Source organism: Dipodomys spectabilis, unplaced genomic scaffold (assembly GCF_019054845.1).
Source record: "Dipodomys spectabilis isolate Male_0828 unplaced genomic scaffold, ASM1905484v1 ptg000080l, whole genome shotgun sequence".
Classification (NCBI taxonomy): Eukaryota; Metazoa; Chordata; class Mammalia; order Rodentia; family Heteromyidae; genus Dipodomys; species Dipodomys spectabilis.
This window is the reverse complement of record NW_024870757.1, coordinates 3,229,279-3,240,367: the sequence shown is the minus strand read 5'-3', so window position 1 is coordinate 3,240,367 and position 11,089 is coordinate 3,229,279. Positions and strand designations below refer to the sequence as shown.

At 50.1% G+C, this 11,089-nt stretch overlaps 2 protein-coding genes across 7 annotated transcripts; both read right to left on the bottom strand.

Annotated features, from left to right (window-relative positions):
- Positions 1 to 1,712: 1,712 nt before the first annotated feature.
- On the bottom strand, positions 1,713 to 4,921 carry LOC122110651 (zinc finger protein interacting with ribonucleoprotein K-like). Of its 4 annotated transcripts, none has more exons than XM_042683239.1 (3): positions 4,775 to 4,921; positions 3,771 to 3,851; positions 1,713 to 3,051 (listed from the first exon to the last, which is right to left on the bottom strand). In XM_042683239.1, the coding sequence occupies exons 1-3, from the start codon at positions 4,854 to 4,856 to the stop codon at positions 1,814 to 1,816; spliced, it is 1,401 nt and encodes a 466-aa protein (XP_042539173.1). In that variant the 5' UTR covers positions 4,857 to 4,921; the 3' UTR covers positions 1,713 to 1,813. The 4 variants fall into 4 exon arrangements, with proteins under 4 accessions (XP_042539173.1, XP_042539174.1, XP_042539175.1 ...); XM_042683240.1 differs by having other exon boundaries at positions 3,771 to 3,897; positions 4,775 to 4,892; XM_042683241.1 differs by lacking the exon at positions 4,775 to 4,921 and adding an exon at positions 4,490 to 4,565 and having other exon boundaries at positions 3,771 to 3,897.
- An 874-nt stretch (positions 4,922 to 5,795) lies between these two features.
- LOC122110650 (zinc finger protein 416-like) lies at positions 5,796 to 10,754 on the bottom strand. 3 transcript variants are annotated; one of them, XM_042683237.1, is made up of 4 exons: positions 10,665 to 10,754; positions 10,440 to 10,480; positions 9,651 to 9,777; positions 5,796 to 7,848 (listed from the first exon to the last, which is right to left on the bottom strand). In XM_042683237.1, the coding sequence occupies exons 2-4, from the start codon at positions 10,461 to 10,463 to the stop codon at positions 6,284 to 6,286; spliced, it is 1,716 nt and encodes a 571-aa protein (XP_042539171.1). In that variant the 5' UTR covers positions 10,464 to 10,480; positions 10,665 to 10,754; the 3' UTR covers positions 5,796 to 6,283. The 3 variants fall into 3 exon arrangements, with proteins under 3 accessions (XP_042539171.1, XP_042539170.1, XP_042539169.1); XM_042683236.1 differs by having other exon boundaries at positions 10,661 to 10,741; XM_042683235.1 differs by lacking the exons at positions 10,440 to 10,480; positions 10,665 to 10,754 and adding an exon at positions 10,234 to 10,432.
- Positions 10,755 to 11,089: the final 335 nt, after the last annotated feature.

Sequence of the window (11,089 nt, the reverse complement as noted above, 5' to 3'; positions counted from 1 at the left end):
ATGCTGGAAAAGTGCATGTAGCTTTTGGTAAGTGGAGTTTCATTCAACCAAATTGTGGTTGAGTTTGTGGTTGTTCAGACAAAGGTCCTAGGGCTAGGGCAAAGAAGTGATGACTGTACAGTCAAATGTCACAGTCTGTGGGAGATCTCAACATGATCACGGGGTCTGAACTCAGGGCCTGAGCTCCAACCCTGAGCTTTTTCTCAAGGTGAGTGCTCTATCACTTTGAGCCACAGTGCTACAACCAGTTTTCTGGTGGTTCATTGGAGATAAGAGTCTCACAGACTTTCCTGCCCGAGCTGGTTTTGAACTACGATCTTCAGATCTCAGCCTCCTGAATAGCTAGGATAAGAGGCGTGAGCCACTGGTGCCCAGTATGATGAACTCTCCATAAATGGTTCCAGCCAGTCCTTGGCTGCTTTGCTTGATATGGAGCGCAGACATGGTCAGACCAGACCTGGGCACACCTGAGTGGGGCTGTAGTGAAGGGCTGGTTAAGGACATGCACAAACCCCACATCCCGTTACCCATATGACAGTTTAGGGAAGCAGGGCTAACCCAAAGAAAATTACAAGTGAGCTATTTCTTTGGAACCCCAGGACTTGCTCATTAAAATAATTTAGAGTCCTGACACAGTGGCTCATGACTGTCATCTCAGCTCTGGAAGCAAAGCTCAGGCAGATCACAGGTTGAGGCCAACTCAAGACTTCCAAATCAACCAATAAGCTGTGTGTGGTGGCTCACACCTGTAATCCTAGCTACTCAGGAGACTGGCATCTGAAGATAGAAGTTCAAAGCAAGCCTGAGCAGGAAAGACTCTTTTCTCCAATTAACCAGCAAACCCTGCAAGTTGAATCAAGTAAGAAAAAAGCTAAGGTACATTACCCAGGATTGAGTTCAAGCCCCAGTACTGGCACAAAAAACAAACACATACATGAAATGTCATTTGAATAGCATGACTGTTAACATACTAATACCTGAAAGAACGGTGAGATATCAGCTGACATCTTGCCTATAAGGAACAATATTCTTTTAATAAAGAAGTTTATCTTAGATAAAAAGTTTAAATTTTGCAAAACAACGTAAGTATGAAAAAAAAAGTAAAACATCTTAATGTATCTACATCAGAATCAAATAACACAATACTGTAGACTGAGAGGGAAACAAGTATTACAAGAACTTCAAAAGATACATCTCATTAGTTTATTAGCAAACAAGCAAATTTACTCTAGCAATGTCAAAGGATTAAGAAATCAAAAGAAGCCAGGGGCTGGTGGATCACACCTATAATCCTAGCTATGCAGGAGGCTGATATTTGAGGATTACAGTTTGAAGCCAGCCTGAGCAGACATATCTACAAGACTTTTTTTTTTTTTTTTTCATCTACAATTAACCACCCAAAAGCCAGAAGTGGAAGTGTGGCTCAAGTGGTAGATTGCCAGCCTTCCATGACAAAGACAAGCAAGGGCTTGAGGCTCTGAGGTCAAGCCCTTAAGCTGGAAACACTGTGTTGTTGTGAGATAATACTCAAAAAAAAAAAAAGAAAAAGAAAAAAAAAAGGAAATTCATTTTCTTATGGGCCAGAGGTCTTTTCATGCCTTTTTTTTTTTTTGGTTGGTCGTGGGGCTTGAACTCTGGGCCTGGGTGCTCTTCAGCTCAAGGCTAGCACTCTACCACTTGAGCCACAGCGCCACTTCCAGCCTTTTCTGCTTATGTGGTGCTGAGGAATTGAACCCAGGGCCTCATGCATGTGAGGCAAGCACTCTACCACTGAGCCACCCTCCTAGCCCTTCACATTTGTTTTTATGGGGCACTACATACTGTGACACTTTTGGTGGTGAATGAGGCTGGAGCACTGGCTAAAGGAGTTCCCACACATGTCACATTCATAGGGCCTTTCTCCAGTGTGAACTACCTGGTGCTGAATGAGGCCAGACTTCTGGCTGAAGGACTTCCCACACTGGCCACACTCATAGGGCCTGGCTCCGGTGTGAATTCTCCGATGCTGAATGAGGATGGAGCTCTGGCTGAAGGACTTCCCGCAGTCGCCACATTTATAAGGCCTCTCTCCGGTGTGAACTCTCTGGTGTTTAATGAGGGTAGCTTTCTGGCTAAAGGATTTCCCACACTGCTCACACTCGTAAGGCTTTGCTCCAGTGTGAATCCTCCGGTGCTGGTTAAGAATGGCACTTTGGCTGAAAGAATTCCCACATTCGGCACACTTATAAGGCCTTTCCCCAGTGTGGACCCTCTGGTGCTTAACGAGGGTGGCTTTCTGACTAAAAGATTTCCCACACTGGCTACACTCGTAGGGCCTTGCTCCAGTGTGAATTTTCTGGTGGTCCACAAGACTAGAGTTTTGTCTGAACAGCTTTCCACACTGGCTGCACTCGTAGGGCCTTTCTCCGGTGTGGATCCTCCGGTGGTCGTTCAGGTGGGAGGTCTGGCTGAAGAACTTCCCGCAGTCATGGCACTCCCATGGCCTCTCTCCGGTGTGGACTCTCTGGTGCTGGTCAAGCGAGTACTTGCCACGGAAGGTCTTCCCACATTTACCGCATTCATACAGCTTTTTCCCACTGGAGACTTTTGGGTGGTCCACAGGTGTCTCACACTCTCCTGGCTTGCGGCTCTTGTGACTACAGATGTCCTCCCTAGCCTCAATAATTGGGTTCTGTTTCTTACTGTTGGGAAAGGCCAGGGATTTGAGAAGGCTCAGTATGGCTGGGAGGTCCCTCTCCATCTCCCAGTCGGGGAAGGACTTCACTGATGGGCGGAACAGGCACCGTTTTAAATATGAGATCCTATCAAGGTCCCTCTTAAAAGATTTCTTTTTACTGTGACGTCTGTGGTGCTGGTGAAGGTTTGTACGTGCCCCAGCCCCATGTTTCTGCCCAGGTAGATCAGCCACATGCAAAATGTCTTGCAGAATCGGAACACACCTCCCGCAGAGGTCAGTCTTCTGTGTGGACAGACTGGTCTTAGAAGTTTTGACCTGTGGTGCTCCTCCAGGAAGCCTCGGCTCAGCTTCCCCTTTTATTTCATGCCCACAGCCTAGAAGCAGAGAATTGCTGGTGAAATACAGGCTGGCTCTGCCATCAGCAGGGAGCCTCATCTCACACACTCTGTAAAACAACAAGTTTTTTCTGAGAACAAGGAAGCTGGGAACAGGCCCAAGAAAGGCCTGCATTGCAGTACTTTGTAAAGATCCCAAGACTGGATAGGTGGGATAGGCACTTCGCTAGCTGAAGGACCCAGGATACAATGGACCACAGGAAGACAGTCTCCAATTAGCTCCTCTGCCAACAGCCTTAAGCTGTTGTGGTCACTGTGTGGTCATGTGTGACATTGTGAACCTACAGATATTCCTGACTAGGCTCAAAAGCCTTCACCAGGATGTAGTCTGATGCTGTGCAAAGGATGGTTACATCCAAGCCCAGAAGAACCTGTGGTAAGTATTCAGGTTTATATAATGGTGTAAGTATACTTAACTTGACAGTACTCATGAATGCTGGGAAATACAGCAGAGGGAACAGTAATGCCCAGAGATCAGAGAGGTCGGGGAACCAGGTGTTGGCAGTCATTGATGAAATGAGAATTCGGGAGAATATCACACACGGGGAGAAAAGGTGGAAATAAGGTTTGGCTGGTAGTATGTGCACCAACACTGGTAGACAAAGGACAGGCTCTTTTTTCAATAGTAAAGGTGAGTCTGTATCTGAGGGAACTAAGGGTGGACAGACCTGGGACATGGGGAAGGTGCAGAGCCTTACCTAGCGAGTTTATAAGTGCCAAGTTCTGCAGCGTGACATTGAGGTGCAGGAACCTTTGGGCCTCATCAAGAAGTCTCCATTCTTCCTGGGAGAAGCAAATGGCCACATCCTCAAAGGTCACACAACCCTGCCATGACAGATACAGGTCACCTCACGACCATGTCCCTCCCCACCCCGCCCCCAGATCATCCACCTGCTCCTTCTCTTCCCCACACTGAGACCTCGGGAAATACCGGGGTTCCAAGCCACTGATGCCAGTTCTGTGCTCATTCCAGCAGTCCCAGTCCGTGTCCTCCCTCCACAGCAATAGCACATGGGCAAAGACATCAGCTAAACCTCACCTGTATCTCTTTTTGAGACCAGTCCCAGGAATCCCCCAGATGGCCTCCTCCCCCTCCCCCACTCAAGACACAGCCACCGGAGTTCACCTCACGTCCTGTGTGCGGCTCTATGACGAGCCCGTTCCCCTCAGGCCTTCAAGGCCTCGACTACCTGCAGGGTCATAGCTCAAAGCAAAGCTTCTGATACTGCCAATGAGAACTGACTTGGCTACCAGGTGCACATTCCAGTGGACGGAGCTTCCTTCCTTCCACATGTGAATGCCAAAAACTTAGGACTACCGTCTATCCCTCTCTATATCAAAATCGGGAAATGCAGGCAGTCCTAAAACACCACTCTGGGGATCTACCACGTCTTCCTCCCTCACAGTCTGTGCGCACCATTCTCGGCGGCTTCCGGCGTCACAGGACAAAGGCCAACCTCACATCATTATAACCAGCTCAGATGAGATGCCCCATCACCCCCCGAGGCTCCGCGCACCGGGGCTCCTGGCGGTCACACCGTCCCCCACCTTGTCACAAAGGCTTTGGAAACAGGGACCCGCCCGGGACGCTGGGGGACGCAGCGCGGCACGGAGCTCCAGGGCGCCGCGGCCCCGGCCACCTCGCCCGGGCCTTCCCGTGCGACCGAGAGGCGGGGCCGCCGAGCGAGGACCTCGCACTCACCAGCGCCGGCTCCGGGAGCGTGGCTGCCGCCATCGGCTTCTCGACTCCGGCCGGGACGCCGGGGGAGGCCCCCGCCCTGCATCCCTCCCGCCAGACAAAGAGGTCCGCACGGCCCGGCGGCGTGAATGGACACGAGGACCGCTAAAATGAGCGCCACCTGAGCGAGGCCAGAAGTCCCGCCTCCAAACACGGAAACGACGCTGTCCTTGTGCTGATAGGCCCAGCGTCCTTCAGCTAAGGACGGAGCATTCTGGGAAATGTAGTCCCCCTTGGGTCTAGGGAGCAGGACGGGGGGAGACTGGCCTGCACTAGGTGGAAACACAGGCCAGGCCTGTGGGTTTGGGGCACCGGCACTGTCACCCGCGGGTTCGGGCCATGCATTGGCCAGACACCAGGAAGAAGTTTCCTAATCCTTCCGGAATCCCTCAGTCATACTGACAGGATGCTCCCAGCAGCCCACTGGGTCCCTAGAATTGGGGCAGCCCAGGGGACAGAGAAAGACAGGCTCTGGACAGGCTGGTGCCTCACTCACTAGGCAGGGATGAATGGGAGCACGGAACCAGACAGGAAAACGACTCACCTATGGGCGAGGGAGGCTAACCTTTATCCAGTGATACTGGTGCCCCAAGCTCTCCCTCACAGCTAACCCATCTTTTGGGTCAGGTGCTAAATCTTACAGGTAAAGGTCATGGCCATGTCCTTGAAGCGTGTCAAGATCTGGCTAGTCACAGGCAAGACATCAGCCTTGTGCTGCTGGATGTGCTGCTGTCACGGTGCACTAAGCCCAGAGTCTAGGCCACAAGAACAAGGACACGGCCCTGGGACATAATGTTTCTGTGGCAGAGAGAAGACTCAGTAGATTTGCCATGCAGGTTCACAGGTGAAGCATGACAAGAACTACCTTCTGCCATGCTGTACCTCTGAAGAAAAGTGGGAACCCCCAAAAGAACTGTTAATTGGTCCAACTTTGTTCTCTCTCAACAACAAAGATATTAACAGAACCCCAAAAATTGCAAGTGGATTCAACAAAACAGCATTTATTCATGTGTGAAGCAGAATAGTATGACCTGGAAGCTCCTGGTGGTAAACTGAAGGCTGCAAGGTTCAGTCAGCCACAAGGGCACAGGACCAAGCATTTACAAGAAGGTAAGCAACAGTAGAAGCCTCTATCAGACTGCAGGTTAGGTCTTCTAGTAAACCCTGGGGCCTAGGTATGATTTAGTCAGAAGAGGGAACACATTCCCCCTAAAGTCTGTTCAAGACTTCCTCCAGGGAATACACAGACATTTGCCTTTCCTTAGCACACTGGGCTGAACACTGAGCACTGAGTGGGGTGGGAGATGGCTTCTACCAGACACTGGCCTCACTCGGGATGGACCTAGGGGAACATCTACCTCAGGATGTTTACAAGTAGGAGGTGTAACTTCAGGTAGGTGGTTCCCCCATAAAGGTGAACACTGAAAAAAAGAAGCAGCACACACACTGAAGGACCAAGCTCTTAAGTAGGAACTAAATGTTTGACCTTGAAGGCTTCTCCACACTTCCGGTTCTATGAGACCTCTCCCTGGTGTGAGATTTCCGGTGGAGAATGAGCCCAGAGTGCTGAGTGAAAGATTTCCCACATTTGCCACACTCGTAAGGCCTTTCTCCAGTGTGAACTACCTGGTGTTGAATGAGGCCTGACTTTTGAATAAAGGATTTCCCACATTGGCCACACTCGTAAGGCCTTAACCCAGTGTGAATTTTCTGGTGTTCCACAAGGGTGTAGCTTTGTCTGAAGAACTTCCCACATTCACTGCACTCATAAGGCCTTTCTCCAGTGTGAGTTCTCTGGTGTCGAACAAGTTTGGATTTGAACATAAAAGCTTTTCCACACTCTCCACACTCGTAAGCCCTTTCTGCGGTGTGAACTTTGTTGTGTTTGTTGAGGGTGGTTCTTTGGCTAAAGGATTTTCCACACTGGTCACACTCAAAAGGCCTTGCTCCACTGTGAATCAACTGGTGTTGAATGAGGCCATACTTTAGGCTGAAGGATTTTCCACACTGGCTACACTCAAAAGGCCTTGCTCCGGTATGAATGATCTGGTGCTCGAGGAGACTATGACTTTGTGTAAAAAACTTCCCACATTCAGCACATTCATATGGTTTTTCTCCTGTGTGAGTTCTCTGGTGCCGGACCAGGGTAGATTTGGACCCAAAAGCTTTTCCACATTCCCCACACTCATAGGGTCTTTCCCCAGTGTGAATTCTGCAGTGTTCAATGAGGTTGGAGCTCTGGCTAAAGGATTTCCCACACTCTCCACATTCATAAGGCCTTTCTCCAGTATGAACTCTGTAATGTTTAATGAGTGTGGCTCTTTGGCTAAATGATTTCCTACATTGGCCACACTCATAAGGTCTTTCTCCAGTGTGGATCCGGAGGTGGTCATTCAAGTGGGAGGTTTGGCTAAAAGATTTCCCACATTCAGTGCACTTGTAAGGCCTTTCTCCACTGTGGCCTCTCTGGAGTGAGAACTTGCAGCGGTAACCTTCCTCCCACTGGATAGACTCATAAAGCCTTTTTCCAGCATAGACTTTTGGGTGGGAAACATGAGTATGCTCATGCCTGGATGCTCTTTCGCACTGGTCCCACTTGTAATGGCTTATTTGGGTATGAAAAACTACCTCTCCCTCAGCACCTGTCAACAGCTTCTCACCTTGGGGAATGGCCTGGAGTTGGATAAAGTCTAATGTGGTCAGGAGGTCCTTTCCAGCCTCATGGCTCCCGGAAGCCTTTCCTGACATGGGGAATCTGCAGCTCCTCACGAATGAAGTGTTGTCTATGTCCTCTTGCCAAGTTTTCTCTGAATTGAGACGATTCCGGTCCTGGTGAAGTTTTGCACATGCCCCAAGCAAGAATGGCTTCTGCACAGGTTGGTCAGCCAGGTGCAAACAGCCCCGCAGGACTGGACTACATGTTCCACAGGGATGAGCTTCTGGGCCAGATGGATCTGTGTTTGAAGTCCTGACTCGTGACAATCCTACAGAAACCTGCTCAGAACGTGTGTCTTCATTCTCTACTCCATGCCAACATACTGAAACCAGAGAAATTCTGATCAAATACATACATTGACTATGGTATGGGTATGTTATTTGTGGGGTTTTTTTTGGTTGTGGGGCCTGAACTCAGGGCCTGGGCGCTGTCCTTCAGCTCTTCAGTTCAAGGCTAGTGATCTACCACTTGAGCCACAGCACCACTTCAGGCTTTTTCTGCTTATGTGGTGCTGAGGAATCGAACCCAGGGCCTCATACATGGGAGGCAAGCACTCTACCACTGAGCCACCTTCCCAGCCCCATTGTATTTTAAAAGCATTTTCTGCAAATATAATTTATAAATTTTATTTTGTATTTTTTCCTCAATTCAATTTTTACACAGTGCTTGGAATCAAACCTAGGGCCTCAAACATACTGGGCAAGAACTCTACCACTGCAATATATCCCAGACTGATTTTTAGATACCTTAAAAACTTGATGAGAGGGACCAGGAATGTGGCTTAGTGGTAGAGTGCTAGTCTAGTGTGCATGAAGCCCTGGGTTCAATTCCTCAGTACCACAGAAACAGAAAAAGTTGGAAGTGGAGCTGTAGCTCAAGTAGTAGAGTGCTAGCCTTGAGCAAAAAGAAGCTCAGGGACAGTGTGCAGGCCCTGAGTTCAAGTCCCAGTATTAGCCAAAAAACAAACAACCCCCCCCCAAAACAAAACCCTAAACAAAAAACTTGATGAGAGCTAGTCATGATAGCTTGCACCAGCACTCCTATTTGGGAAACAGGAAAGAGAACTGCTTGAGCCTAGGAACTCGGGACCAGCCTAGATAACAAAACTATCTCATCTCACACACACACACACACACACACACACACACACACACACAGCTTGAGCCTAGGAACTCGGGACCAGTCTAGATAACAACAAAACTATCTCATCACACACACACACACACACACACTCTGCAGGACAGCCAGATAATTTCAGCTACTTGGGAGGCAGCAATCAGAAGTGTCAAGGTTTGAAGCTAGGCAAAGTTGGCTAGTGAGAATTCCACTTCAAAGAAACAAGCCAAATGTGGTTGTATATGCCTGTAATCCCAGCTCTAGGAATGAAAGGGTAGGAGGAGCAAAGCATGAGTCTGGCCCTAGGAAAAAAGTGTGAGACCCTATCTGAAAAATAACTAGAGCAAAGAAGGTCTGAGAACATGAGAATAAAGCTTAAGTGGCAGAGCACTTGCCTAGCCAAGACCCTTAGTTCAATCCTAGTAAAGCAGAAAAAAAAAAAAAAAAAAGAAAATTAAATCCTGCCAGCAGGTCAAAAAGGAAGTCAATTCTCTGGTTTTTATATTAGCCTACATCATGCACAGATGTGCAGGAAGGAAGCCCCAAGGGACAGACAACACAAGCGTGTTGCAGGATGGGCCCAGGACAACCCTGAGACATGGAGTCCACAGGGAAGAAGACCAGTAAGTACTACAAAGCTCCTTGAAAGAGATTTTGGAAACAGACTGTGACCTGTGTAAATGACAGGCAGTGCCTGTCTATAATCCCTGACCCCAGCAGTCACAAGGAAATTTCACCTAGGAGGAGATGCAGAACCTGTGACCCAGAGTCTGTAGATCTCACCCCAAAGAATGCTCTGGGCAGACACCTTAGGCTGACAAGGCACCCCACATCCACCCCCCAGAAGTAGACACCAAGAAAATACATATGGCTCACCCTGCGTATGTGCAAAGTGAGTGAAGAAGAGGTTAGCAGAGTTCAAAGTCTGATGAAACAGCAGAGCGGCTTCTAGGAGAGAAGCAAGTGTGCAGAGACAAACCAGACAGTGGGATGGGTAAGAGGACTTACCCAGGGAGGTGATGAGGGCAAAGGTCTCTAGCATCACACCAAGGTATAGGAGCCTCTGAGCCTCATCAAGAAGCCCCCACTCTTCCACAGAGAAGTAAATGGCCACATCCTCGAAAGCCACGCAGTCCTGCCATGATGGGGACAGATCTCTCTGTGATCAGCTGCTCTCCTGACATCCCATGCAGATCCCCAAGTCATCCCCTTTCCTCCCCCTCTTTTCACTTTTTCCTGACAAGTGATTGTACTTTCATCTTTTCTTGGTCAGTGGACCTTCCGCACTTTACCTACCAAACTTTGCCCACCAAACCCAAACACTTTCGCTCCCATGAACCTTATCTCCTAATTTTTTTTTTTTTTTTATCTTTCATCCTCAACAACTGTAAAGACGGCTTCCCAACAACTCCATGGCTCTTTATCTACCCCTTTCTCTCAGTCTGTTCTGCATGCTGTTGCCAGAGCTCTAGACGGGGTCTCATCCCTTCTTTCTCCTCCCCCAGGGGAGGCCCCTGACTCAAAGTGAGTCCTCACTGGTCCGACTCCCACACTCCCCTTTTCTGCTTCCAGGAGACCGGCTCATCCTCACCTTCAAGCTAATGCCTGTCAGGTATCTAAGCCCGGACCACCTTCCACATCCGTTCGCACTGCTTTCCAAAAACCGGAGCCCGTCCATGCGGCCGGATGTGTGATCCCTGCGTTTGATCTCACGACTCTAGGTCTGGAGACAAATCCTGTAAACCTCCTAAGCCAGAGACGAGATGGGGGGTCGGCCCTGGAGCACGCGCCGCTCACCTGCGGGAGTCCATCGGCGTCCATTCGGCGGTCCTGGGAACCTGTGGGGGAGGGGGAGAGGGCTGAGGGACGGTGATCGTTAGGTGGGGACTCGAGGGCCACGGGCCTCAATGGTCCCTTCTAGGCCGCAGCCACGGGCGTGGGCTGCCGGCCTCCCCGCCCCGCCCCGCCCCGCCCGCCGGGGCCTCCGGAGGAAAAGCAGTCGACCACCCCGCACTCACCTACCTGAGTCGGTCCTCCGGCGAATCCGCCACCGTCACAGTCTCCGCGCAGCGGGGCGCGGGCACCGGCCGACGGGCAGCAGAGACGAAGCCCGGAGCGGAGGCGGAGCCTCGGGTTCTGAGGGACTGGAGGAGGTACCGGGCCCCCGAAATGACGTTCCCCCAAGGCGCCGGAAGCCCCGCCCTAACAAGAGCAGAAACGCAGGACGCTGACCATTCATTGGTTCAACGTATTTGACTTTTGGCGCAATGCATTCTGGGTATTGTAGTTCTTACGCGATTCCACCCGGTACCTGCCACAAAGGCACCCCAGTAGGGAAGGCTTTGGGTGTGAGTGTATATCCGTGTGTGTGTGTGTGTGTGTGTGTGTGTGTGTGTGTGTGTGTGTGTGTGTGTGTGTGTGTGTGTGTGTTTGTGTGCGCTAGACCT